The following is a 27865-nucleotide window of genomic DNA, read 5'->3' as shown; positions in this document are numbered from 1 at the left end:
GGAAACAGCAATCAAATACTTAAAAATGACCCTTTGCTTTACCTTCTCCATCCTCTTGGATTGATTTTGGCTGGGACACAGTGAAACACTGCATTACTTCATACCGCTGGCAAGCTTCTTGGTTCTCGGTGCCCGGCTCATCTGGAGGGTGAATTAGCATCCTGCAGTTAAAGGTATGGCTATTTCGTCGTGTTGCCTCCTGAGGCCAAGGAACTCCATTTACTGTGGGAAGAAAATTGAATATATGCCTGTGAATAAGGTGGAAAAGTATAAACTTTGAAGGTACAAGAGAATACCTTAAGCCATCTGCTTAATTAGATGCTCAGATTAAAACACAAACAGGCCTGCTCATCAGATGTAACAATACCCTGAGGCAACAGGAAACTTACCTTCTTTAGTAAATCTGAACATCTACCAACTAGAAAATTGCTTAATATTTCCAATAAAATGAATGTATAGGGTTTTCCCTCATTAGAAGTATGGCATCCCTTGCAAATACTCTCATTAACAACTCTTTATAAACAGTTATAGACAAAAATTTAAAACTAACAGCTTACTAGCTGTTCTGCTCAGAATTTTACAGCAGTGAATTAATGAGCAGTTCCCTTTGTTTTCAGTTACACTCTGACAATAAAAAGACAGTTGAAAATCAAAGGTACATTGTTAAGCAGGTTTTTAACCTGAGAGTCATGGATTCTTAAGGGTGGGGTTCAGGAGACTTGTAACCATGTGCAAAACTTTGTGTACATGTGCATTTTTGGGGGGAGGGGATTCATAATTTCTCAAAGGAGTCTGTGACTCAATTATCTAGACTAGGTAGAGTATAGTCTTTGTTTCTTATAACCATTTTTCTTCTGTTCTATTTTTATTTTATTAACAGTTTATATGCTACTATGCCTTGAATAGAGTAGCAATCGGTGAGTTATTATATAAAAAAGACCACTAAAACAGAAATGTTACTCGATGGAGTGTAAGAAAATTGAGTTCAGTTATAGAAAAGATTTCTGTTTATTTCAAGAAGAATCACTGTGTGGTGGGTCATGACTTCCCAGTCACATGTCACATTCAAACCATGGTGGCAGTCAGAGGATTGTTAAGGCCACTCTTACCATTGGCACCTATTTTCTTCCCTTATACTCTCCATTGACTCTCTTTCCTTCATTCCATCTCACCACTCTGTAACTGCTAGAGGAAGCAAATCATAATGGAAACAAGCCTATACTGGAGTGAGGAGTCTTGGGTTCTCTATTAGCTAGCTGTGAGGTTTCGGTAAATTACTTAATCTCTAATTCTTACTTGCCTCATCTTTAAAATAAAAGGATCAATTATACTATCTCTAAAGTCACCTACATTCTAAAATTCTACAAGATACAAAAGATCCCTTGATATTATAATTCAAATATTAAACTAATGATTTTAATAGAAACAATCATTTCAGGTCCCTAGTTACTATAAACACATAGTATTCTTTCTTTTCAAAGAAGAAATAAAGCTTCCATTTCCTTAAGAGAACAACACAGAAAATTAAGAGCTCAGTTAAATCTACATGTCAGTATTCCTTCAATTTCAAGGAAAAGTACAACAAAAGAAATATAGAGTGCAGGCAAGGGTAAGAAAAGTTAAATATTATCTAGAGCGACATCAGGGGGCCTTATACCATTCAACCTCACTGCCCATTTGCCTCAGCTCCCATACTAAATGGTGGGCTAGAACCCTCCTTACTCTACAACTCAGATACTTTGTTACACAGTATTTGCGTGATAAGTTGATGTTGATAAATTTATCTGTGTGATAAATTGATCTGATTACAGAGTTCATTGAACGAGGAAATGATGGAAAAATATAGGAAGGAAAAAATCTGAAATGGAATGGAATCAAGCTATAAATGAAACAGTTCCTATTTGCCAATAAAATGTACACTGACTACTGGAAAACAGGCCTACCCAGATGGAGATGCGAGGAATTCAATCACTAAGAATAATTGGACCTTTGGTATTGAAAAACCTCACGGAAGTAAACAAAGGGCTGCTGCTAGCCCATACAAGCCTTTATGAGAATCTGTAAAGGGTTCACTAACTCCTAAGGACCCAGTCCTGCTGCAAGGCACACGGCTTAGTGAAGGAAACAGAAGCTGGGTCGCAGACCCCATCCATCTGTTAGCAGTGAACAAATGGTTCAATCATACTCGCAAACCCTGAGTAGAATCTACTTAAATCTAAAACATTAATTTTAATAGGTAAGTAATATGACTGTCCCTTTCTTCTTTACTTTCTTCCTACCTTGTTTTCTTTACTTATTTTTATTGAGTAGGGTTGAGTGGATACCTATTTGTCTCTTTCTTGTGAATATAATCTAAAATGAAAACAAAGGGCATTTCAAGCAGAAGCTTCTTGCGGCAAGGCAGCTAACTGCTCTGTCTTCCATTACTGTTACGTGACTCGGCATAATATAGAGGGAGAGGATGAAAGGAATGCTCCTACAAGCTATCTGATGATATTCCCCCTTTCGTATTTACATTGGAGGCTACTGCACAGAAATAGCTGTCAATCCTCAAAGCTTTTGGAAGTATCAAAAAAGAGAAAAGCAAAACAGAACAAATTCAAGTAAAGTCGTCAGTACATTGCCAGTGAAATCTACCCTGCTCACAGCCCAGGGATTAACTCTGGAATGGATGGTCTGATAAACCAATCCATGCTCATACAGTCATGGTGCTAATGGCTGAGTCAATCCGTGGTTTAACTATATAAGTATCGAGATAGCTCTTTTTTGCAAATATTCTGGAAGGAAACCCTGGTGGCGTAGTGGTTAAGTGCTACGGCTGCTAACCAAAAGGTCGGCAGTTTGAATCTGCCAGGCGCTCCTTAGAAACTCTATGGGGCAGTTCTACTCTGTACTACAGGGTCACAATGAGTCAGGATCGACTCAACGGCAGTGGGTTGGTTGGTTGGTTGTTACACATACAAAAATGAGTAGTCACTTTGAGAGATCATGTTATTATTAAAATGCTATTTAAATAATATATTATTATTAAAAAAATTTTTTTAATTAGTTTTTCTAATTTGAAAAAATCTGGCTACAGAACTCCCAAACAAATCAGTCTCATTACCTTAGAATCATATGTCATAAATCCTATTTTACGTAAGACGAGGTTGAGAATGTATGTTTTTAAGAGGGTTCTAAGCTGGAATTCATGGGATCCAATGAAAGAAGTGGAATGTTCTCCGAGACAGGTACATTTCTGACAAGTTAGCAGGTATCCATATCTCATAGGAGAAGCTTCCTATCATATGCTGACTGCAAGTCTTTCCATGTTAACAGAGTCCGTGCCTTGATTAGGGAGTAGTGCTCAAGTCACACCATTTTTTATAGATTTACCTCAAAGTATCTCCCTTGTTCTTATAAAAAATATACATATGTAGCCCTTTAACAAGAGACACACCAAGCAGAATAGTTTCTGTCAGATAAATTTATGGGGGGTTAAAAAAAAAAAGGACTTAGTACTCTGGTTACATATTACCAACTGAAGTTATAATTGTCTGGTCTCCTGTTACCCTCCCCATTTAGATTCCTTCTTCCTAGTTTTCTTGCTCCTGTTCTCTTGTATACTATTAAAAGGTATATACAATAATTTAATTTTTTCATAAACTTTTAACATTCAAATTCCTCCAGATTGGAATTCAATCCATATCTAAAAAGTACTAACACAGAGACACATTTGTGTATACACACAGACACCCAAAGACACACACACGCACAGGACGCTGTTGTACTCCCTTCCGCATCAACACATATACCATTATTACATTTTCAGACTGGGATGAGAGGGTCATCTTATGAGAAAAGGGTGAGGTTCAAAATGAGATGTCAAAATTGTATGGTTTCTACATTCTTCCCAGGCTTGTCTGTTTCACGGGAAATAATAAGCAGATTATCTCAAATGACAACATGGTAGGTTTAACTAAGAGAGTCCTTGGGACGAGCTGAAACTACATTCAGAAAATATTTCTAATATAACATATTATGCAATAATACTATGTATTGAAATATAATAATAATAATTATATATTATATACTTAATATATAAGGAGAAGCTACAGGGAGTTATTATTGTTTTAAAAAACAAACTTCTTTTTACCTAGTGATTTTGGTAGCAGATTCTTCACAAATTCTGCATGATCTCCCACGTGCAGTATGCTGTATACGCTGGTATTCATTAATTCTTCCTGATTATAACCCAAGTAGCTGGTCACATTCTCTGACACAAACACAATTCTCCCTTCACAGTTCACAACAAAGAAAAATCCATCCAAAGCCTGCAAAGCCCAAAAACGGGATTAAGAGGAGGTTAGAGGATAAAAAGAAAAATAGTGATAGGTATATACATTTCTTTATTAAAAAAGAGAAGAGATTTTTAAGCAGACTATAATGTTATAATGTTTGAAGTAGGCATGAATATATATATTAACCTTCTCCCTTAGGAATAAATTTTATGGTAGCAGATGTAAAGTAAATGATTGTCCCATTCATCTGGTCATAAACATTTCTAAGACCCCACTCTGGCCTGAGTTATAAAAGGTATGGTAGAGAAGGCAAAGAGGAACAAGGGAAAGATATTCTAGGTAGAGGGGAGAGCATGGCACATAAAGGAAACTAATAGGTAGTTTGAAGCTGTTGGAATATATGGTACAAGGCAGGTCTGTGCTAGGAAACAAGTCAAAAGAGGTGGACAGGAGCCAAATCGCAGGGGGCCCCTTATGCAATGAGATGGAGACAGGGGCCTCCAAAAGAAGATGTACGTGCCCCAAGAGGCACGTAATGTCCACTGGAGTGCAGAGATAAAACGTTACCACCTCAATTTATACTGCAATCTAAAACATAAGGGAGGAATTAAGCTTAATGAACATACTGACACCCAGGAGCCTCACTCAGCCCAGACTGTCACATATCATCAACCGTGGAATCTTGAGGGAAGACCCAGAATGCAGAGGCCGACAGTGGCACTTACTTGTAATTTTTCAGTTTATTATAATACATTGCAGTGTATTTGCTACGGAATGTAGCAGTAATAAAAATAAGACTTTTAAAAAGTAGAACATTTAAAGAAATTGTAACAAAATGTGAAATGACCATAAAAATCCTTACATCACATAGGGCTTTGCTGGTTATCTTACCGCAAAACATTTAAAAGAGGTGTCTAATAAAGATGGACAGCTCTTTTTTTTTTTTAAGGCAAGTGTTTCTAATTTGCTGGCCTTTTCTCTGATGACAAGCGGTCGATGATAATACCCAATCTAGCAGGCATTTTCCACAAAACAAGCATGCTTAATTTTGTCCCTTCACCATAAGGATAAAATCTGAACAGTGAACGAAAAGTAAGCTGCTTTTTTAAAAAAAGACTCATGTTATGGAGAAGCATGTAAAAACGGGTGTTTGGAAATGTTTCCATGGTTATAATTTTTTGTTCCTGAAAATGATGTGTATCACTTGTAAAAAGTTCTCTTACATCCTCAGTTAAAAAGCTTAGAAACAGAACTTCTGACCTGTTTAAAAACCTTCCAGCATTTCAGTGGGCTTTGAACCATCTGTTTAAAATGTAAACATGCATCATTAGTTCGGAAGAATCATACGTTGAAATCAAAGAAGACAGAATTTCAACAAAAACCTTTGGATATTCAGTGGGTAGGATTTTTAAATGAGTATCATGACCCTCAATGAGATGAAATGACACAGTGGCTGCAACCATTGGCTTAAGCATAATAACGATTTTGAGGATGGCACAGGACTGGGCAGCGTTTTGTTCTGTTGTACACAGAGTCATTACGAGTCAGAACCAGCTTGACAGCACCTAACAACAACCATGACTTAGACTCATCCAATGATACTTTTCTATTTGCATCTACCTCTTTTTTATGAGGTGTCTTTTCAGCTAAGATGATTATTTAAACCAAATGTTAAAATAAACTGAGCTTAAAACTAAAAACAGTGTATTCAAATTACTGCATCATGAAATTTTTAAAAAGTAATGAAGCACAATCATTAAAAATACTGTTAATAGTTTCTTTAACAAGAACAAAAAAGAATAAAGCTCTTGTTTTTGTTCCTACTGGCTTTTTAAATATTAAAACAACGTAGATAGTAGAAGGTCCACCAAAATTCCACTTCCAAGTATAATAATTGGTAACATTTCAGGGAATGTTCTTTGAAATTATTCTAATTTCTAAAAACATATCAGGTCAGTATAATCTGCTGATACTCATCCTTGTTCTACTAGTTTCCCTCAAATGCTGTGCATATATACTTAACTTCCAAGTGTGCTCTTAGGAAGGAATCTTCCTGTTTCTCCAAGTTCTGACAGTTGGTCTTATGTTGTGCTGCCCACACGTGGTAACAAATGCCTGTCCATTAAATACAACATAATCTGAGAGGTTTTTCTCTGCACCCTTTGAAGAGGACCACATTGTGCCTCATAGTAGGGTTCACACTGGCTGAGGTTTCTCATAGGGCCCTGGCTTTAAATGACTACACAAACTTCACAGTGCATCACCTATGTGTCAGAACTGGACAACATTACTGGAATAAGCCATAAATCTCAACAACTGTATAGGCTCTGAAGGGGAAAAAGACAGGTACCTACAGTTATAATATAGTACAATAGGAGAATTCATAAAGGTTAGCACAGAATTGTTCTAGTTCGACTCTGATTCATACCAACCCTATAGGACAGAATAGAACTGCCCCATAGGGTTTCCAAGACTGTAATCTTTGCAGGAGCAGACCACCAGGTCTTTTCTTTCTCAGAGCCACTGGGTAGGTTTCAAACTTCTGACCTTTCAGTTAGCAGCTGAACACTTAACCATTGTACCACCAGGGCTCCTTTAACATAGAGTAAAAATTTAAAAAAAAAAAAAAATTTTTTTTTAATATTTATTTATTTTAGAGTAAGGCAACCAAAATAGGAGAAGGGATGTTTGTGTCACAGGTAAGGTTGGATGAGGTGGAGAAGGCTGCACCTCAGCCAAGGCTTGAAGGACACAGAGCTGTAGCTCAGGTGGAGGAAGGGTAGAAAACACATTAAAACCAGGAAACAGCTCAGAGGCTAAAAAACAACGACAACAAATAATCCAAAAAACTTTTATGTACTTGTCATGTTTACATTATAATTAAGAGTAAAAAGTTTTTTTTTTTTTTTTCTAAGCTTCAAAAAAAAGCAAATACATAAGGAATTTATCCTGGAGGCAATGGGGATTATTTTGAAGTCAATGGTTTCCAGCAGACATGACCTGCTTTTATGAAGACCCTTCTGGCAATGGGTGTGGCACACAGGCTGAAGGCAAGGAGACCAGCTGCAATGCTGTTGTAATAACCTAGTTCAAATGGGGACTGAATTAAGGCAACAGCAGTAGAAGTGACAGAAGAGAATCCGAGAGGTAGAATAAATCACATTTAGGGTGATGCCTTCATTATTGACTTTAGGGTTCTGGAAGATGAATGCTTTTCCTTGGGAAAGGGGATGTAGGGGAAAAAAAAATAGTAGTTTTTGGCTCTTTCATCTTCTTTTCTTTTAAATAGGAGATAAAGGAAGGGATTATAAATTTAGTTTTAGAATTATATTTGAATTACATTCATATGGAGATGTTCGAAAGGCAGCAGGATATAATGAGAGGGAAGCTATAAGGAAAAATTTGGACTAAAAAAAGATTTGACATTCACAGTGTATAGACAGTGGTCATTTGGTTTTTTGTTTTCGCCTTCCAAAGAATACCCTCATTTCACTTGGGGAGTTATTTCTTCCCCATTAAATAAAGTTTTGTGGGATTCTTAATCAGGCCATTGAGTGACTTCCTCCTTACAATGTGAACCTTGAGGAGAATTGCAAAAGGACTGAGCATGGCTAAAGTACATTCATTCTAACAGTAGGGCACTGGATGGGTGGTTATTTCTGAAAAACCATTTATACGGTTTTTGCTTTCTAGTCTCCTTAAGAAGCCCTGGTTTCAGCCTATTTCCAAGCATGATTCTGTGATATACAAATGACATTCCAAGAAATTCACACTTGCTTAGTTTAGTTTAGTCAGAAATGAGTCTCTTGCTTAAAATCAGAAAACCGTAATTGATATTATACCTATGTGAATACATTATATAGACAGAATTGACTCGACGGCAGTGGGTTTATATAGACACAGATGTGGATTAAACTGCCCAGGAAATGTGCAGCACAGAATAAAAAAGGAAAAGCCAAGGCCAGAATCCAGGGGAACATGAACACTTAAGAGGCAGGTAACGAAATGAATTTGAGAAAGAAGCTGAGGAGCAGACAGAGAGGTAGAGGAAAGCACTATCAGAGAGCAGGGAGTGGCGGTCGACAGTGTCAAAGGTCACACAGAAATTTAGGGAATAGTATAAAGCAAGGTGGAAACACTGGTGGCGTAGTGGTTAAGTGCTACGGCTGCTAACCAAAGGTCGGCAGTTCAAATATGCCAGGCGCTCCTTAGAAACTCTATGGGGCAGTTCTACCCTGTCCTATAGGGTCGCTATGAGTCGGAATCGACTCCATGGCAATGGGTTTGGTTTTGGGTTTTTTTTATAAAGCAAGGTACCAAAAAAAAAATGAAAAACAAAAAACAACAAGCCTGTTGCTGCTGAGTCTATTCTGACTCATAGTGACCCTACTGGTCAGAGCAGAACTCTCCCATAGGGTTTCCAAGGAGTGGCTGGTAGATTCCAACTGCTGACCTTTTGGTTAGCAGCTGAACTCTAAACCATTGCACCACCAGGATTCCTAAAGCAAGGTAACCAAAACCCACTGCCGTGGACTTGATTCCGACTCACAGCAACCCTATAGAACAGAGTAGAACTGCCCCGTAGAGTTTCCAAGGAGTGCCTGGTGGATTTGAACTGCTGACCTGTTGGTTAGCAGCCGTAGCACTTAACCATTACACCACCAGGGTTTCCCTAAAGCAAGGTAAAGGTAAAAAAAAAAATAAAGGTAGGGAGGCATAAATGTACATGTAAGGTATAGGGAGACTTCCTTGACTAAAACAAAATTTTTCTTGGAAGCAATGGGAAACAAGGAGGGCTAGACCAGGTAATGCAGAGACTGTAATGTAGGCAAAGGAATGTAGCCCTGATGCAACAGCTAAGAGCCATGGGGAAATGAGGAGTTTAAGAAAAAATTATTGCCTGTACTGAGGAGTACTAACTATGTGTCAGGTACTCTGAGAAATGGTCTCATTTAATTTTCAAAACAATTTCATGAAGTAAATATCCAGTGTTTGATATATAGTCCAAAACCCAAAACCAAACCCATTGCTGTCAAGTTAATTCCGACTCATAGCAACCCTACTGGACAGAGCAGAATTGTCCCTTAGGATTTCCAAGGCTGTAAATCTTTTTGGAAGTAGACTGCCACATCTTTCTCCTGTGGAGCAGCTAGTGGGTTTGCACTGCCGACCTTTCGGTTAGCAGCCATGTGCTTTAACCATTGTGCCACCAGGGCTCCTTGATTCATAAAATATTTGTTGAATGAATTAATTCTAATGCCAATCTCTTAAAATGTGATGAAATTCCCTTTAATGTTTTCATTCTTAACTCATGCTACCTCTATTTTATGTTAAAAAAAAAAAAAAGGAATAAATCGAAAACTGTATTGTTAGACTTTCTTATATTGTGGTATATACTTGCTCATTTTAAAAAAAAGTACAGATGATCCATCTAGGAAAGTCCCCCTAGACCAATGCTGTCAAATAGAACTTTTTGCAATGATGGAAATGTTATATATCAGTGTTGCCCAACACAATAGCTACTAGTCACACTTGAAATGTGGCTGGTTTAAGAACTAGATGGTGCATGGCTACCATCAATGACTGCCCTGACAGGGAACACAAAAGAGAATCCCTGACAGAGCGAGAGAAAAGCGCAGAGCAGAACTCAAATTCACGTAAAAAGACCAGACTTAATGGTCTGACTGAGACTGGAGGAACCCCTGAAGACACGGTCCCTGGACGCTCTGTTAACTCGGAACTAAAACCATTCCTGAAGCCCACTCTTCAGACAAAGACTGGACTATAAAACATAAAATAATACTCGTGAAGTGTGCTTCTTCTTAGTTCAAGCAGACACACGAGACCAAATGCTCGACTCCTGTCTGGAGGCAGGATGAGAAGGCAGGATGGACAGGAACTGGTCGTACGGACACAAGAAACCCAGGGTAGAACAGGGAAATATGCTGTCATAGGGATTGCAACTAATATCACATAACAATATATGTATAAATTTTTGCATGAGAAATTAACTTGAGCTGTAAACTTTCACCTAGAGCACAATAAAAAAATAAATAAATGTGGCTGGTTGCTGTTGTTAGTTGCTGTTGAGCTGATTCCAATTCATGGTGATCCCATGTGTGCAGAGTAGAACTGCTCCATAGGGCTTTCAAGGCCATGATCTTTATGGAAGCACATTGCCAGGCCTGTCTTCTTGAGGCATTTCTGGGTGGGTTTGAGCCATCAACTTTTTGGCTAATAGTTGAACGCTTAACCATTTGTGCTACCCAGGACTAGTTGCTATGAAAAACCAAACCTGTTGCTGTCGAATTGATTCCAACTCATAGCGACCCTACAGCACAGAGTAGAGCTGCCTCCTAGAGTTCCCAAGGAGCGCCTGGTGAATTCAAAATGCCAACCTTTTGGTTAGCAGTTATAGCTCTTAGCCACTACGCTGGAGTCAAAAAATATTTGGCAGTTTGTTAGAAGTACAGGAATGGAGTATGGGGAAGAGGAAAAAGTAAGTACACATTTGGGTATCATTTGTATAGAGAAGAAAGGTGAAGCTGTGAGAACAGATGATATTTCTGGGGTCGGAAAAGCAAGAACTGAATATTGAGAATGTCCTCACATTACTGGCAGTAACAGAGGAACAATGGTTAACACAAAAGACAGAGGTGCAGACAGGGTACTAGGACAAAAAGAATAAAGGAGTTAGGAAATAAAAACGCCTATGCAAGTTTGAGTGGTTAGGAAGACATCACCAGAAAGGACGGCCTTGAGGTAGGGCAAGGAAAGGAGTTTATATATAAGTATATAAATTATTAGGCACAGAGAATAACTTATCTAACAAAACATCTGTGTTGAGGATAGAGGAAGCAAAGGTAAGATAGGAAAAGGGGGGTGTTACACTTCAAGTTGAAAAGTTTTTCACTTTATAAAGTTTGATAGAAGGCTGATAAAACAGTGAGTTCTCTTAGAATGTTGACACAAATAATTTTTAAAATTATAGTCAGAAAACTTTTCAGGAACACACCTACTGCAATAAAGTGAGGCATTCTTCACTTAAAAGTGAAATTCTACAGTAGACATATAGATAGCACTAGCTAGCTAAGTAATTCTACAATGTTTTATTTTCCCAGCTAGTCCAAACCACCCCAGAAACAGTCAAAACCATGCAGTAGGCTTCAGTTTTCCATCTGACTACTTAGAATGCCTTTATGAAAAATCTTCATGTTCATTATTGATATTTAATTCTGATATGGTAACAACTGTCAAATAGTTTTCATAATAAAATAATTACTAAGAATCCTTTAAAAACTTTTTGTTTTATAATTTATTCATATGATATAAGACATAAGAGAAGAGAAAAAAAACAAACTGGCTAGAACAAAGATCTTGATCACTTCCTAGGTCAATGACAACACCTACCTCCAAAAGAAGAGGCCCCAAAGATTCCTTTTCAATCACTCCTTGACTACTTGATGAAATGTCTGATTTCTGTACATCATCATCAGTTGTTGATTTTTCTGTAATAAAGAAATTTAAAAAATTCACACATCCAAAAAGGGTTCATTTCCAAAAAGGCAAGTTAATGGAGATCTAGATTCACCTAACTTCAGATTCGAGTAATATTTATTTAGCATCCAGGCACTTTCATATTTAATTTTAATTATGCTCTTTTTATGGATAACGAAACTGAGAGTCACAAAGGTTAGGTAATGTGCCCCAAATCATATAACTAGAAAGCGGCAGCACGAAAAATCTGAATCTTGACCTACCAAGTGCAGTGTTCAAACAAGGAAAAAATGCTACAGATATATAGCCTTTTAAAAAAGTCTACGCCAAAAGCTTTTCAGAAATGGATAAATTGTAAAAAGAATGATTACTTCCTCCATTTTTCTTTTTCCCTTTCCTGATTTGGTCAACTGCTACTGAAGTGAGAATACAGATAGGATTTTTCCTTTGGAGAGTTAGCATGAATTAGCTAACTTTTCATACTCATGTCATGATGCTCTGATTGATAACTGAAGAATGATTTGGAGTTCTTTTGTGCGGTGATATTAAAAAATCTCTTCCCTCACCTTAAAGCAGCATCATACTTAAATAGTAAAAGTTTCCAATCTGTCAGGCTACTTAACTTATTCCCGTCAAGTCAATTCTGACTCACAGCTAGGTGGTTCACCAAAAACCAAATGTGAGTATTATTGAATATAGACATTTATGTGTTCATTTGAAAATATGAAATACTTCAAATATTCCAAAACATACAGAAAAAGATACAGTATACATTTACACAGCCATCACTGACTCTGCACAGACATTAACATTTTGTTTCAGGTCTTTCCTTTTTAAATAAATAAAATAAAATGTTATAAATACAGCAAAAGCCCTGCCACCCTTTCTCCTCTTTCCCCTTTCAGAAATGACCATTATTCTGAGGTTGGCATCTATCATTTCTGAGCATGTTTTTATTCTTACCACATATATTATTCTGTTTTAAAGTTTACATAAATACATACAGATTTTTTCAACTTATTTTTTCCACTCAATATTGTGTTTGAGATTTAATCATATTGATTACATACAGATTTGATTCATTCGTTTTAACTGCTGTTAGAGCATTAAATTATATGGCTAACTCACCACTGATTTATTTATTCCCCTACCGATAGAACTTTTGACACTATACACAGTGTTATAATAAGCAGTTCTCAGTACCTTCTCTTCTGTACATGTGTGATGGTTTTTTTAGGGTAACACCTGAAGTGAAACTGCTGGACACAGGGTCTGTGTACCTTCGACCTTACTAAGTACTGACAAACTGCCCTCCAGAGGGGTTGTACCGCTGGTAATGTAAAAAGGTTTTGTTTTTCTGCATCCTCATTAACACTTAAAGTGGTATTATTGAATATAGACATTTATTTCTTCATTTTAAAATATGAAGATGTCTTTATTTTACACTCATTCTTCATTTGGATGAACACAGAATTCTAGATTTAAAATTCTAGTTTTCAACGTTACGGAGAAATCTGGACTCTTTCTGAAAGCAGTCTAATGTGTGTGACCCTTTGTTTCCACTCTCCTGTTTTTTTCCTCCAGTGTTTTGAAATGTCACTAAATTGTACACTGGTATGTTTTTCTTTATTTTTTATTCACTGTGTTGGGTACTACACGAGTGCTTTCGATCTGGAAACTCATATCTCCGTAGTTCTGAGAATTAAAAAAATTTTTTTCCTCTTATAATTTCCTCCCTTGTATTTGATCTGTTCTTTTTATCTGGGATTAATCCTATGTGACACTTCCTGACCTAGTCCTATAAATTTATCTTTTATCTTGCTTTCCATTGCTTATTTTATTTTACTTTCTATGTGATTTCTTTAAATTATCTTTCAACCCTTCATTTATTCAACACATATTCATTGAAATCCTACTATGTAACTAGGAATGATTTCAGGCACTGGCGATACGAGGAACAGTCAAAAATCCTTGCCCTTATGGAGCTCTCGTAGGGGTAGGGAGACAATAAGCAAATAAAATATATACGTCAGATGTAAGAAGTGCTGTGGGAAAATAAATCAAGGAAAGTGTAGAGGGATGTGTGTTTTCTTTTTTTTTGCTGAAGTTTTATATGGTCAGGGAAAATCTCACTGAGAAGAGAGATTTGAACAAAAACATGAACAGCGTGAGGGAATGAGCCATGTGGATAACTAGGGAAGAGCATTCTAGAAAGAGGGAATAGCAAGTGCAAATACCGGTGGCACAATGTGCCTGGAATGGATGGAGGAGAAGATGTGAGAAGGCAAAGAGCAGAAAGCAAGGTAAGAGGTACAGTTTTCCAGCTATCCTGTTTTTAATTTCCAAAAGTTTTTTCTTGTTTTGAATGTTTCATCTTATAGCATTTTATTCTTGTTCATGGATAAAATATCTTCCCTTCTGTGCCTGAGGGAGTGTTGGGTTGTTTTAAGTTTTCTTCTGCTCCCTGCATTGTCTCTGCTTCCTATGAGTTCCTTTTTCATGTGTGCTTGTTTTGTTCTCTTTCATATTACAGGCTTTCCTCAAATACCTGACTTTTTGGTCATATTACAGAGTGAGGTACTGAAAAGCTGACTGGCAGCTGTGTGAAGGGTAGGGCGAGGCAAGAAGCTGCTTTTTGCATTTGAGGATACCCAAATGTCAGCATTTTTATGTCTTTTCCCTTGGACTGCTCAACTTCCCCAGAGGAATCCTCCCATCTCCTGCTTAAAGAGGACAGCCAGGTGGGCTGCGAGGGTGTTTTGAGACTAACTAAGCAGGGAAGGTACACAGCCTTACTGGCTCTCCCCCTTGCAGGCTTACATTACTGGTTTCTCCCGATTGCTAAATCAGCTGTCACTAGACTACTCATTTTATAGTTTTTTAAAATCCTGCAGACATCTTTTATCTGTTGTTTCTTCTCACACGTTCTCTTTGCTCTTTGGGTTCTTGCCTCTATTATTTTTTAAAATTATATTTTAAAGGAGTTTCTGGGGAAAGTGAGATAAATAAAAATGTTTAATCTGTTAGGTTTAATTAAAAGTCTCCCAATTAACATTATTTTTCTAACGTTAAAACCTATGTGACCATGGCGTATCTTCTTTTAAAAAAATACTCCACTGGGTGGACTGTTAATTTGTTAATATCTTGTATATGTTCATATTTTATAAAGAATTTTTATTTCTAGGTTTCTAAATGAGATAAGCTTATATTTCTTCACTCTCATTTTGGCCTTTTCTGAATTGGTACCTTGGTTGACTAGCTTCATAAAATGAGTTTAGGTGCTATCCCTCTTTTTCTATTCTTGGGTAGAGTTTGTATAAGATTAGAATTATCTGTTTTTGAAGGTTTGTTAGAACTTACTTGTACAAGTTATCTGGTCTGATAATTGTTTTTTTTTTGTTGGTAGCATTTAATTATGTTTTAAGATAATAGTAGCTAATGTAATGAATACTTACTACATACCAGCCAGGAACTGTGCTAAGCTCTTTTTCTTAAATGAATCTCTTTTTAACCAAAATTACACATTCACAAAGGTTAGAGAGTCGGATAATTTGACAAGGCTTATTTCTATCTTTTTATTCTATTGCTTTCTGCGGCATTCTGGTCATTTCCTCAGATTCCTAATTTGCTAATTCATTCACTAGTTTTACTTTTAATGACTTCATTTCTATTTCTATAAGTACTATTTCTTTTCTTTCTCCAGATCTATCTGCCTTTTTCATAGTCATTTTTATTTTATAACTTTAATCATTTTAAACATACGTATTTTAGTCTTTTTATATTGCTGCTTTTAATAATCTCAACTTCTGGGTCTAGTCTTCCTGTTTATTTGTGTTCTTACACATCGTAGATTATTTCTTCATATGTTACAGAAATTTTTAGTAGAAAATTGCCCTCAGAAGGGCATTTCCTGTGGGAATCCCATGTAGCCAGGTTGTAGGAGTATTCTCCCAAAGTGCTTTGCCTTTGTTTCTGGTAGGCAACCCACAGATTTCTTGGTGTGGGTTCCCAGAAAACATAGGTACTATAAATATAACCCTCAAAATTACATGAAGCACAGGCTCAGGGTTTTTTCAGAGGAGACGGTTTCCAGAATCCAGGCAGAGACAAGCTTCCTTACGCAGATGGGAGATTTTTCCCTTCATTGAGTTGCTGTCCTTCAATGCTATGCAGGGTCTCAGGTCCAACTCTACAACCTGTGTCTCCTGACTCAACACCCTAGGTTACTGGGTTCCATAACCTCTGAAAGCAATCAGTTTTCAAGTTAGTGCAGTAACCCATTTTACTGTAACAAGAAGGCTCTCAGATTCACTTTCTAAAATAAGTATTAGTTAAAAAATTTTTTTACTAAAATTATGGTGTTCAATACTTTCTTAATAAAACTAAAACCACGTATTGTAAGTGTCTTAATAACAAAGTATACAGCCATAGGTTTTTGTCTTTTTTTTTTTACCTTGTTCCATTCTCTTCATCAGCTGTATCTGATCGACGGTCTTTTTCAAAATCTTGCATTTGTCTGGTTTTACACTCAAGCTGTCAATGTCACTGATGTTGGCAGAAAGTAACTCAGCTAGCTCTTCTAAATATTTATTTTCTTGCTCCCTGCGCCTCTTTTCAGTACTGTTACATAAACAAAATCCAGTTAGTGTACGTTCCTATCACAACATTTCCTTCTTTGATCAAGTACTTATTATTTAAACATTTATACAGATCTTTCCTTATACAGGTGGGAGATTTTAATCCAGATTAATTTTTATCCAGATTTAGAAAGCAATTTAACTTCATGTCTAAAAAATAGATGCTACAAAACACCAAAGTGAAGAAAACAACTATGACTAAAATAAAGTGATGGCTGCATAAAAGATGTATTTCCCCAGTGATGTACATACTTTAATATTTCAAATCACTGAAGAGTACTACATATTAAAAGGATAAAAAAAATCAAACCAGTTGCCATCCAGTTGATTCCGACTCATAATGACCCCACGTGCTGCAGAGTAGAATTGTGCTCTACAGGGTTTTCAAGGCTGTGACCAGGCCTTTCTTCTGAGTTGCCTCTAGGTGTGTTCAAACCACCAATCTTTCATTAGTAATCAAATGCTTAACCATTTATTCGTGCCACCCAGGGACTCCAGATATTAAAAGAACCCATTGTGGCCAAGTCGATTCATAGTGACCCTATAGGTTAGAGTAGAACTGCCTCATAGGGTTTCCAAGAAGCAGCTGAGCTCTTAACCACTGTGCCACCAACCCACTGCCGTTGAGTCAATTCCAACTCATAGTGACCCTACAGGACAGAGTAGAACTGTCCCATAGAGTTTCCAAGGAGGGCCTGGTGGATTCGAACTGCTACCCTTTTGGTTAGCAGCTGTAGCTCTTAACCACTACGCTACCACCAGGCAGTAAGTATACTAGCTGTATTACAAATTATTTTACATTCTAAATAATTATTCCTTAAAATAGAAGATAGGAATTTTTAAACAACTTTGTTTTAAATTAAGCAGGACTTAGGAGTTCAAATAAGTTATAATTAGAAATCTGATAAACTCTTGATTTCTATAATGATTATAATATTAGTCCTCATCAAAAAAAAAGTATCCATTCATAAAGTAAAATAAAAAAGAAATCAATAATTTGAGACAACAGTACATCAAACGATATCTTTTGTTTACAACTCTGTTCTAAAAAAACCATCTATGTAAAAATTCTCATAGGCGTAATAAATAAAATCAAACTTCAAGTAAAATATTGAGAGGAATCAACAATAATGCAAACAGCAGCACTTTTTTTTAAAGCATTCAAATGTGTCCAATGGATATTGTTGATTTTTGTTTTCCAGTCTTTATCCCTAGTTTATTTAGCCAAGTCATCAGGCAACTTGCTTTATGTAACATACACAATGAAGTATTAATTTGAAATGAATTTTCCTATTATCAGATCAACATAATAAGAAAAATTGGTCACAAGCAGCTCTCTGTTGTTATAAGCAGTAATCAAAATCATTTGGCTGCCTATAAAATTAGAAAAAAAGTCAGAAGAAAAGATAAGTTGCTAAAATGCTCATAATTGTCAACAATTAAAATATCACTTAGTTTTAATTTTAAAAAGACTACAGAATCTATAGAACCCACCCAACATCAAAGTAAGCTGAAAAGAACCAAATCAATCAATCAAATGTATTTACCTACATAAAACAAAATACTACTAAATAGTACACATTGCAAAACAAAACCAAATTTTAGTGGCAATCACATGTTCTATCTTTTAAATCATTCATTATTGAGGAATTATTCCCATTTTATTTAGAAAAACTACATCTTACAACTTTCACAGCGAGTACATGCAGCAAGATAAATTTGACAAATTTCATAGCAGGATTTTTTGGGGAGAAATTTAAAAACTAATTCTAAAATCTGAATGGGAGAATAAATGGCCAAGAAGAAGGAAAACAATTTTGAAAAATAACAAAGAGGGACTTGCCCTATCAGATATCAAGGCTTTTATCATAAGAAAGCTCCGAGTCAGATCCATATATACATGGAACTTGGTCCATGATAAAGCTTGGAGTCAGGTCTATATATATATATATATATGAACTTGGTCTATTATAAAGGTAACAGTATAAAAGCAGGGAATAACGATAGCATTCTGACCACTACTTTATAAAAATATGTAGGAAAAAAAAATTAGATACCTACATTATACCATATACAAAAATAATTTCCAGATTAACTAAAACCCTAAATGTATATTAGAAAAAAATATAAAAATTACACTTAAGACCTTGGAGTAAACGGAAAAATTCTTAATCAAAATCCTAAAAGCTGACGGATAAAAAGCTTAAGGTTCTGTATGTCAAAAGACATCCTAAAGAGATTAAAATGGAAAGGCTGGAGAAGATACTCACATCGAATAAGAAAAAAACAGGCTAGCAACTTGAAAATTAAAATTAACTTTTACAAATGAAGAAGAAAAAGACAACCCAGTAGGAACATGGGCAGGAAATTCACAGAAGACGAAAACATAACGGCCAATAAAAATATGAAATGATGATCAACATATCCAATAATCAGGGAAATGTATTTAAATGTATAATCACACACCCATCAGATTGGCAAGCAGTTCAAGTGCGAATAGAATAGAGTCAGTAAACATGTGGGGAAATGGGAACTCTTAGGTGCTGTCATTGGAGAGCAATGTGGTGATTACCTAATTAACATAAAAATGTATACAGAGCCTATAGAAACGCCTACACATATGTAGTACGAGATGTGTATGAGGATGTTGGCTGCAGTGTGGGCTGTAATAGTGAAAACTTAGAATAATCTGTATGTGTATTAATAGGGGGATATATTTTTCAAATGCGGTATATTCATGTAATAGAATACTAATCAAAGGTTAAAAGGAATGAAAAAGGCTATATATATTCATATCTCAAAATTCATGTTGAAAAAATATATTGTAGATTAATATAAACCGAACTGAACCCATTGTCATCTAGCGGATTTCAACTCATAGTGACCCTATAGGACCTCTGAGCAGAACTGCCCACAGGGTTTTCAAGGCAGAAGCCGACTGTCCCATCTTTCTCACACACAGAGGCTGGTCGGTTCAAACTGCCGACTTTTCAGTTAGCAGCCAAGCACTTTAACCACTGTGCCACCAGGGCTTCCTGTGGACTAATATATACTATATACCATTTATAGGTGCCCTGGTTAAAGTGGTTAAGGCACTCAGTTGCTAATCAAAAGTTGGTGGTTTGAATCCACTAGCTGCTCTGGGGGAGAAAGACATGACAGTCTGCTTCCATAAATCGCTGAGAGTCGGAATCAACTTGATGGCAGTGCGTATGGTTTTTTATACCATTTAGGTAAATTTAGTAAGCACTCTAAATAGTGCTTACTAAATTTAGTATCATCTATTATAGTTCTTTAAGCTGATAGAAAGAATAACTTTTCTTTCTCTAGCCTAAAGTCCTGACACTCTCCTATTAAAATCCTTTCTTCTTCCCTCTAAGAGAAAGAAACATGTAATACAATGATAGAAGAGTCTTCTGCCACTTTACTCTCTTGATCAGTGATTCTCAACTGGGGGCGATTTTGCTCTCCCTTGCCCCCAGGAGACACTTGGCAATGTCTAGAGACATTTCTGGTTATCAACTGAGATGCTATTAGATCTAGCATGTAGGAGGCCAGGGATACTGCTAAACACCGTACAATATACAGGACAGCCCCCTACAACAACGAATTATCCAGCCCAAAATGTCAATCTTGCAGAGAATGAAAAGCCTTGCTTGCTCTAGATCCTTGGAGTGAAAGGAATAAAATCCCCTCTCTTCTCTCAGAGGGAAAGCTGCCCTTTTGATATGATTGAGTTTCCTTCTGTATCTGGCTTTTGTTAGCCTACTTAGGCAATGGGTTTCTTAGCTGGTTTAAGGTGGTCATATTCCTTACAACATAACCAAATATTTAGTCCCTCAAATAACCAATTTAAAAATTTTTAAAAATTCTAATATTACTCGATGGCACCGGGTGGGTTTTAATATTAAAACACAGTATTTCTAAGTTCCACTAACACCATCATGTTCCGAGGTAGCAGTTAAAGATGTACAATAGATTTATTGATTCATTCATTTAACATTTACTGCATCCTTACTATACATAATCCAGACATTTTGCTAAGAACTAGGGATACAATGGTGAGCAAGAAAAAACAAGTCCCCTTGCCTAACGCAGTTTTGAGTCTAGCGGAGAAGCCAGGCATTCATGAAATAATCACACCAACTAGTGAAAGTTTGTAATTATGGAACAGAGTTATAAAAATATGTGTGAGACAGACATATGAATGAGGAAAACTTGACTTAATATTTATGAAGGAAGGGAATGCTCCCTTGAGGAAGTGACAAAGAAGCTGGCATCCGAGGATGCACAGGCGTTGGCTACTGGAAATCAAAAGGGAGCCGACTGAACTGAAAGAGCAATGGCCTTGGAGAAGGATTAGAGCATGCTGAGGCTGAGAGACTTAAAAGCCAGTAAATCTGGAGTAGATGAAACAGAAGCTCTAAAGCAGCAATGAAAATGATGGGGCAGCTCTGCCAGAAAGAGACTAAGAAAGACGTATTCTTACCTTGATGCCAGTGTGTCACATGGCGATCCTTTCCTCTTATGTGAGTCTGGGTTAGCAGGGTCGGATGAACTGTCCCCGAGGCCACTCATGTTGAAAAACTTCACACCTAAAAAGGAAGGACAACAATAAGAAATGTACCCTAATGCTCCCACTATACTGGAGAAATTCTAAACATTATGGTCTCTTAATGAACAGATAATTATAACCATCATAAAAGCATCAGAATCTATACAAAAGCACAAGAGTTATCTGCTATTTAGTGTTTCTACATCTGTAAAATAACAAAATTAATAATCCTTTATGAAATCATTGAGATTGATTAGGATGAAAATGACTCCGTAGGGCAGAGTAGAACTGCCCTACAGAGTTTGCAAGGAGCAGCTTAGTGGATTCGAACTGTGTACCTCTTGGTCAGCAGCCAAGTTCTTAATGACTGTGCCACCAGGGCTCCAAAACATTGTTAGGGTAATTAAACAGACACTAAACCTTTTTTTTCAAAAAGTAAAAGACTGCTTTCATGTTTAACCATAAAAAAAAAAAAATGTATAACCGAGAGAGAAATTTTTTTTGTCTGTTTATTGTTTAGGCCCTACTTTGCAAAAGTATTTAATGGCTTTTGTTTACTCATAAGGTTTGGGATTTTTACACTGATAGGAAAATAAACTATATTTATATGATCAAATTTAAGTAATAAGCTAGATTTGAATTTTGAATTGCACTTTCTTAGCACTTTGAATTCTATACGAGTAACCTTCTGTTTATGTAGTCAGATGACAAAGATCAAATGTTTAGTCTATGTTAGGACCTTGGTATAGATGCCAGACAACACGAAGTCATTCCCTCTGGCACGTCAGCCAGGCTCTGCCTCACAGGGCTGTGACAGTTGGTGACTGCACTGATCTGTCCCTCATCAATCACTACTCTCTGAAGAATCCCCAGTGAAACTCAGGAATCCGATCCCTAGCCTTACATTCATCATTATGTTTTGGATTTTATTAGTGCTAAACAAAAGATCTCTTCATTCTCTTTGACTCCCTCTAAACTTGTGAAAGGAGAAAAAATTCTTGTTAAACGGAAAAATTTTTTAACTTTTCCTTACATTCTAAATTATTAAGTGACTATGGAACTGCAAAAGACCTCCTTAATGTGTTGTTAAAAAGTAAAGGTGTCACTTTAAGGGCTAAGGCGCGCCTGACCCAAGCCATGCTATTTTCAATAGCCTCATATGCATGTGAAAGCAGGACGATGAATAAGGAACACAATAGAAGAAAAGGCATTGGAAGGATACTGAAAATGTCCTGGACTGCCAAAAAAACGAACAAATCTATCTTGGAAGTACAGCCAGAATATTCCTTAGAAGCAAGGATGGAGAAACTTCATCTCACATACTTTGGACGTGCTATCAGAAGGGACCAATCCTTGGAGAAGGACATCACGCTTGGTAAAGGAGTGTAATAGAGGGTCAGCAAAAAAGAGGAAGACCCTCAACGAAACGGACTGACACTGACTGCAACAATGGGCTCAAGCATAACAGGGATTGTGGGGGCAGGACCCGGTAGTATTTCCCTCTGTCGTACACAGGGTCGCTGTGAATTGGAACTGACTTGACAGCACCTAACAACAACAGTGCCGCAATGTTAGCAGTCATATTGGCAAAGTTTATTATTAAAAATGCTGAGATCTACGAGAATCTCTCACACGGTTTTAATGAATACTTCTGGTTAAATCCTTTTCCTCGATTTCTAAAACTTTTATATCTAGCTCTTTTTTCAAAACCCAAACACTGTCTAAATCAAATCTATTTTTTCTTGTGCAAATAATCTATAACGTTTTAATTACAAACTTATTTCATGCAACAAAAGGTACATTTCCAATTTCTTCATATTAATAGTGCGGTTTATAAAAATCTCCAACTCCTAGGACTACAATCTTGCAATTTTTAAAAAATTCTTTTTCTCTCTTCACCCCTCAGTTCTAATTGGCATCCATGTCCTGCCAATTCCCCCTTAAGAACAAATCTTAGATTGTGTCCTTTTTCATTTCTACATATAATTATGATCCTAGTTTGGAACAAAATACCCCACTCTAGATTAATGCAAAATCCATTCATCTTGTTTCTCAATACCACTCTCACTTCTAATCCGTCCTATAAACAGCAGCAAAGGCATTCCTGTTCAAATGTCACTTTCAAGATATCACTTCTCTGATAAGGAATCAAATGGATCTCCCTACTGAAGTGGAGTTTAGTATAATGGCTAAAAGCATGGGCTTTGGGGCAGAAAGATCTTGTTCAAGTCCTGGCTTCACCATTACCTGTGTGACCTTGGGCAAAGTAAATAAACTTATTTCCTCATCTGTACCATAGCGATAAGAACTGTGCCTATCTTCAGAGCTGTGAAGGCTGAATGAAATAATGCATATAAAGAGAACAGCTTAGCTACTGCTTGTAGAATACTGGCTATTGTTATTATCTCCCTTTCAGACTAAGAGCTCCTTGAGCAGTAGCGTTCGCCCAATGGATCACTCATCGGATATTTCCTCATCAATAAACACATTTCATCCCTTCATTCATTAGTGCTCACTACATGCTGGCTATTATTATTATTATTATTTTATTGGCCTGCTTGAGCAGCATTTGAAGCTATTTCCTTCTGGAAACATCATCACATACTGGCTTCTGTGACCCCATAATTCTTTCATTTGCTTAACAAGCATCTATCATGTATCAGACACTGTATTAGGAACTAGGCACATACTGGCGAGCAAAGCACAAGTTCCTGCTCTCATGGGGTGGGAAAACAAGACATCAAAAAATAAAACACATAATTTTATACTGTGGTTAAGAGTTATAAAAGGAAAAATAGGGTTCAAAAAGGAAAACAACATAGGAGACCTAATTTTGATCGGGAATCAATTGGGGCACCTCTAAAGAAGTGGTGTTTAAGCCATGATCTGAGAGACTCATATTAGTGTGGTTTTCTTCTTACCTTATTCTCAGTTCTTTTTTGCCCATTTCTTGAGGGTTAGGTTTCCTCATGATCCAATTGCCCTAGGCCTCTTCTCCCTAATACTATATATTTTTCTGGGGTGGTATCAGTCACTCACGTGATTTCGAAAAACATGTCTATACAGGTTACTCCCTAATCTTCAGCTGTAGCTCACATCTCCTGAACTTCAGGTCCATAATCCAACTCTTCACCAGACATCTCCATCTGGATGTCATAAAGGTACTTCAAACTCAGCTTTCCAAACTGAATTCCACATCTCTTCCTCAAGTATTTAGGAGGTCCCGAGGTGGCACAAATGGTTTATGCTCTACTACTAACCTAAAGGTTGGCAGTTTGAACCCTCATCCAGCAGCAGTGCGGAAGAAAGGCCTGGTGGCCTGCGTCTATAAAGATTACAGCCAAGAAAACCTGAAGAACAGTTCTACTCTATAACGTATGAAGTTGCCATGTGTCAGAATTGATTTGGCAACAACAGATTTGAGTTTTCGGTTTCCTCAAGTATTTTGGTGTACTGGAGCCGTTCTTGCCTCTTCGCTCATACCACACATGCAAGTAAACATCAAGATTTGTCAATTTTTATTTCCTGAATATTTCCAAAATCCATGCTTTCTTCATATTCTTCCTTATCACGATCCCAGTTCAGGCTCTCATCATCTCTTGCTGGACTACTAAAATATCTTCCCAAATGGTCTCCCTGCTTCCCATCTTGTTCTCCTTGAATCCATCCTCTGCAGAGCTACCAGAGTATGTGGCCAAAACGTATGCCTGATCATACCAGTTCTTGCTTAGAACCCTTCACTAAGTCCTCACTGCTCACAGGACATCCAACCTCCTTAACATAATGTACACAGTCTACATCAGATCTCACCGACTGAGTCTATCACAGGATCTGGTGCATGGGTGACTGAACACCTGTCCAGTCAATAGCAGATTACATATGTTAATTTCTGTTTTGACCTCAAGAAAATACTTTAGAGATAAAATCCTTGGTAATGTCCCATGTTGCTAGCAAAGGTAAGCATTAGGCAGAAAACTTTAAATTGAACTGAATGTGGGGAGCAGACAAACAAGGTAGCAATAAATATTTATTAAGTGCCTACTTATCTATTTAGCCTCTGTTCTAGACACTGGGGATACAGCTGTGAATAAAATTTACAAAAACTGTTGTCTTCATGAAGTGTCATATATTGTGAGACAGACAGAAAATAAAATTAAAAAGTAAATGATACGGTATATTAGAAAGTGTTAAGTGCTAGAAGAAAAATAAGCCAAAATTAGAGGCATAAAGTGTATGGAAGGGAATGGGTATCAATTTTAAATAGTTAGGAAAGGCTCCATTAATACTTGATGGAGATGAGAATCATATTTGAAGGAAGGGTGATTCTGGCAGGAGGACGGGGAAGTGTTCCCCCAAAGCCTTAAGGCTGGAGCATAACTATGCTTTTTGAGAAACACGAGAAGGGTCAGTGTAGCCAGAGCTGGGGAGCAGAGGAGTAGGAGACGAGGCTGGAAGTAACTGGGGGCAACATCATGTAATACCTTAAAAGCAACTGTAAGGACTTCATCTTTGAGTGAGCTGGAGAATCACTGAAGGGTTATAAGCAGAGGGAAGACATGATTTGACTTTCGTTCTAAAACCTCCTCTATGAAGGATAAGTACAATCTTTCTCTGATTGTCTAACTGTTAACTGAAAATTTCCATTTGGATAGCCCACTGTCATCTCAAATTCAACATGTATAAAACATAACAGACTTTCAAGTTTCAGGCTTCTATTAATAATAAATAAATAAATGAGACGAGCTGCATTACGGATCAATGCTAACGTATGATAAGGAAGATACAGAGACTTATTTAGTCCTGTCAAAATTTACAATTTAATGTGGACAATCCCAATGCAAATGCAAATATGCTAGAGTCGCACAAAAAAGAGAGATGTCAAAAGACCTGACAATGGTTTTGTTAGCATCCCTTTTGAAACGCTAACACAAAATAAGAATAATCAGCTAAGAGATTCACAGAAGCATAAAAAAGGTTAATCAAATACCACAGAAGAAACTAATTTCATTTTCACATAAAAATAAAATGGAAATATTTTAAAATTTATTAACGTAAAAATGAAATTATCCAATAAATAATAATGAAGAAACATCAACTGTATGCTTTTCTATGAAAGTTGAAGAAAAAGACAAGCAAGAAGATGAAAACCACGACTTTAGAGCATGCAGAAACCCTTAAGAAAAGAGTTAGCTAATGCCTACTTAGGAAACCCTAGTGGCGTAGTAGTGAAGTGCTACGGCTGCTAACCAAGAGGTCGGCAGTGGGTTTTGTGGGTAATGCCTACTCCACGCTCAGGCGCCACTTTTTGTTTCCTTAGCTGCCCATCTTCTCTGCTCCCAATGAAATTAGGTAGAACCACCCGAGATTCTACTGTGTTCTCCAGATACTCCCAGGGATACTGCTTATTATGATGTGCTACAAATGATATGATTGTGAGGATGGTGCAGGACGGGGCAGTGTTTCATTCTATTGTACACATGGTCGCTATGAGCTGGAATCAACTTGACAGCACCTAACAACAACAACATAAATTACAGTTCTCTTGGTTTTCTCTCCTTCTAGACTGTAAACTCAAAGGCAGTTACTAGATTTATCTATTGTTTATCCAATAGCTAACATTAGGCCTAAAAAATACATAGACGCTAATTAAGTAGATGAATGAAAACTGAGTTAGATTACTAATAAGATGCCTTGGTGGCCCAGTGGTTATGCACTTGGTTGCTAACTGAAAGGTTGGTGGTTTGAACCCACCAGCCCCTCCCTGGGAGACAAACATGGCAGTTGGCTTCCGCAAACATTAAACTAAAGCCCATTGCCATAGAGTTCATTCGGACTCATAGCGACCCTACAGGACAGAGCAGAAGTGCCCCACAGGGTCTCCAAAGAGCACCTGGTGGATCTGAACTGCTGACCTTTTGGTTAGTAGCCAAACTCTTAAACATTATGCCATCGGGGGCAGTTCTACTCTGTCATATAGGTCAGTATGAGTCTGAATCAACTCGACAGAAATAAGTATATTACTAACAAAATACTTAAGGTTTTAAAAGGCTATTTAAGAGTTTTTTAGATTAAATATATCCTGTTAATTTTTTATAAAGCTTTGAAATTCTTTACTACCATTGAACAACATGAGCTTTCTTTAAATCCTTGTTCCCCTATTTTCAACAGAAAAAAAAAACTACTTCTGTTCTAGAAACTGGCGAACATGTTCTAATTTTGAAAAGGTAAGTGTACTATGTTAAAGTAACATCTGCAACATTTCACAGTACTGTAAAGTCACAAAGCCCTGTTGCAGTTACACAGCTGTAAATTCAAATAATATAATCTCACAAATTAGATAATTTTCAGCCAAGAAAGAAATCTGGATACAAAACAAGATTCCCCACACTGTGCTACCCTTGGACTACTGGGAGATTTAGATCTGCTAAATTTATCTGATGTTCTGGGAATGGGGAGACACAGACAACAATGCAACAGAGCCAGACAGGCTGGCCTACCAAAATAAGAGCCAACAGTGAGGGAGCTAAAGAGAAAAAAAAAAAAGAGAGTCACCAACAATTTGCTGATAGTATGATTCTGGTATCAACTGCTTCCTATTTACAAAATACAATACACAGTGGGATGTAAAACCTCTGATGAGGGAAAACTATTACAGCTGTTCTATTAGCTTTATATTTGGCAGTTAGGGTACTTAAATGAGGGTCTTTAAGAAAAGAAATGCTGGTTTCATTAAACCAATTTGCGTATCACCTTTTAAAAAGACGTAAGGTTTCTAAGCACCTTGTGGATTTAAAAAGAGTTCCTAAGTTATACCCATACAATCTCATGCAATCTCTAGACAGTAGTTTTAGGAAGAAGAAACCATATCTATCTCTATTCAAATGTGCTAGATTAAA

At 36.9% G+C, this 27865-nt stretch overlaps 1 protein-coding gene across 12 annotated transcripts in view; it reads right to left on the bottom strand.

Moving 5' to 3' along the window:
* NCOA1 (nuclear receptor coactivator 1) overlaps nt 1-27865 on the bottom strand; it is a 279928-nt gene that overhangs the window by 75737 nt on the left and 176326 nt on the right. For all 12 annotated transcript variants that reach the window (XR_010323560.1, XM_064295108.1, XM_064295105.1 and 9 more), the window contains 5 exons: nt 20904-21009; nt 16231-16397; nt 11691-11788; nt 4136-4313; nt 43-222 (listed from right to left, as the gene is read on the bottom strand). Coding sequence is in view for 11 of the 12 variants with exons in the window: in XM_064295108.1 (XP_064151178.1) it covers nt 43-222; nt 4136-4313; nt 11691-11788; nt 16231-16397; nt 20904-20992 (712 nt within the window). In the remaining variant the exon portion in view is untranslated. The remainder of the gene's footprint in view (nt 1-42; nt 223-4135; nt 4314-11690; nt 11789-16230; nt 16398-20903; nt 21010-27865) is intronic.

The sequence above is a fragment of the Loxodonta africana genome, chromosome 12 (genome assembly GCF_030014295.1).
Source record: "Loxodonta africana isolate mLoxAfr1 chromosome 12, mLoxAfr1.hap2, whole genome shotgun sequence".
Taxonomy (NCBI): domain Eukaryota; kingdom Metazoa; phylum Chordata; class Mammalia; order Proboscidea; family Elephantidae; genus Loxodonta; species Loxodonta africana.
Note: the sequence above shows the minus strand (reverse complement) of the source record. Positions and strands in the feature narration are given on the sequence as shown.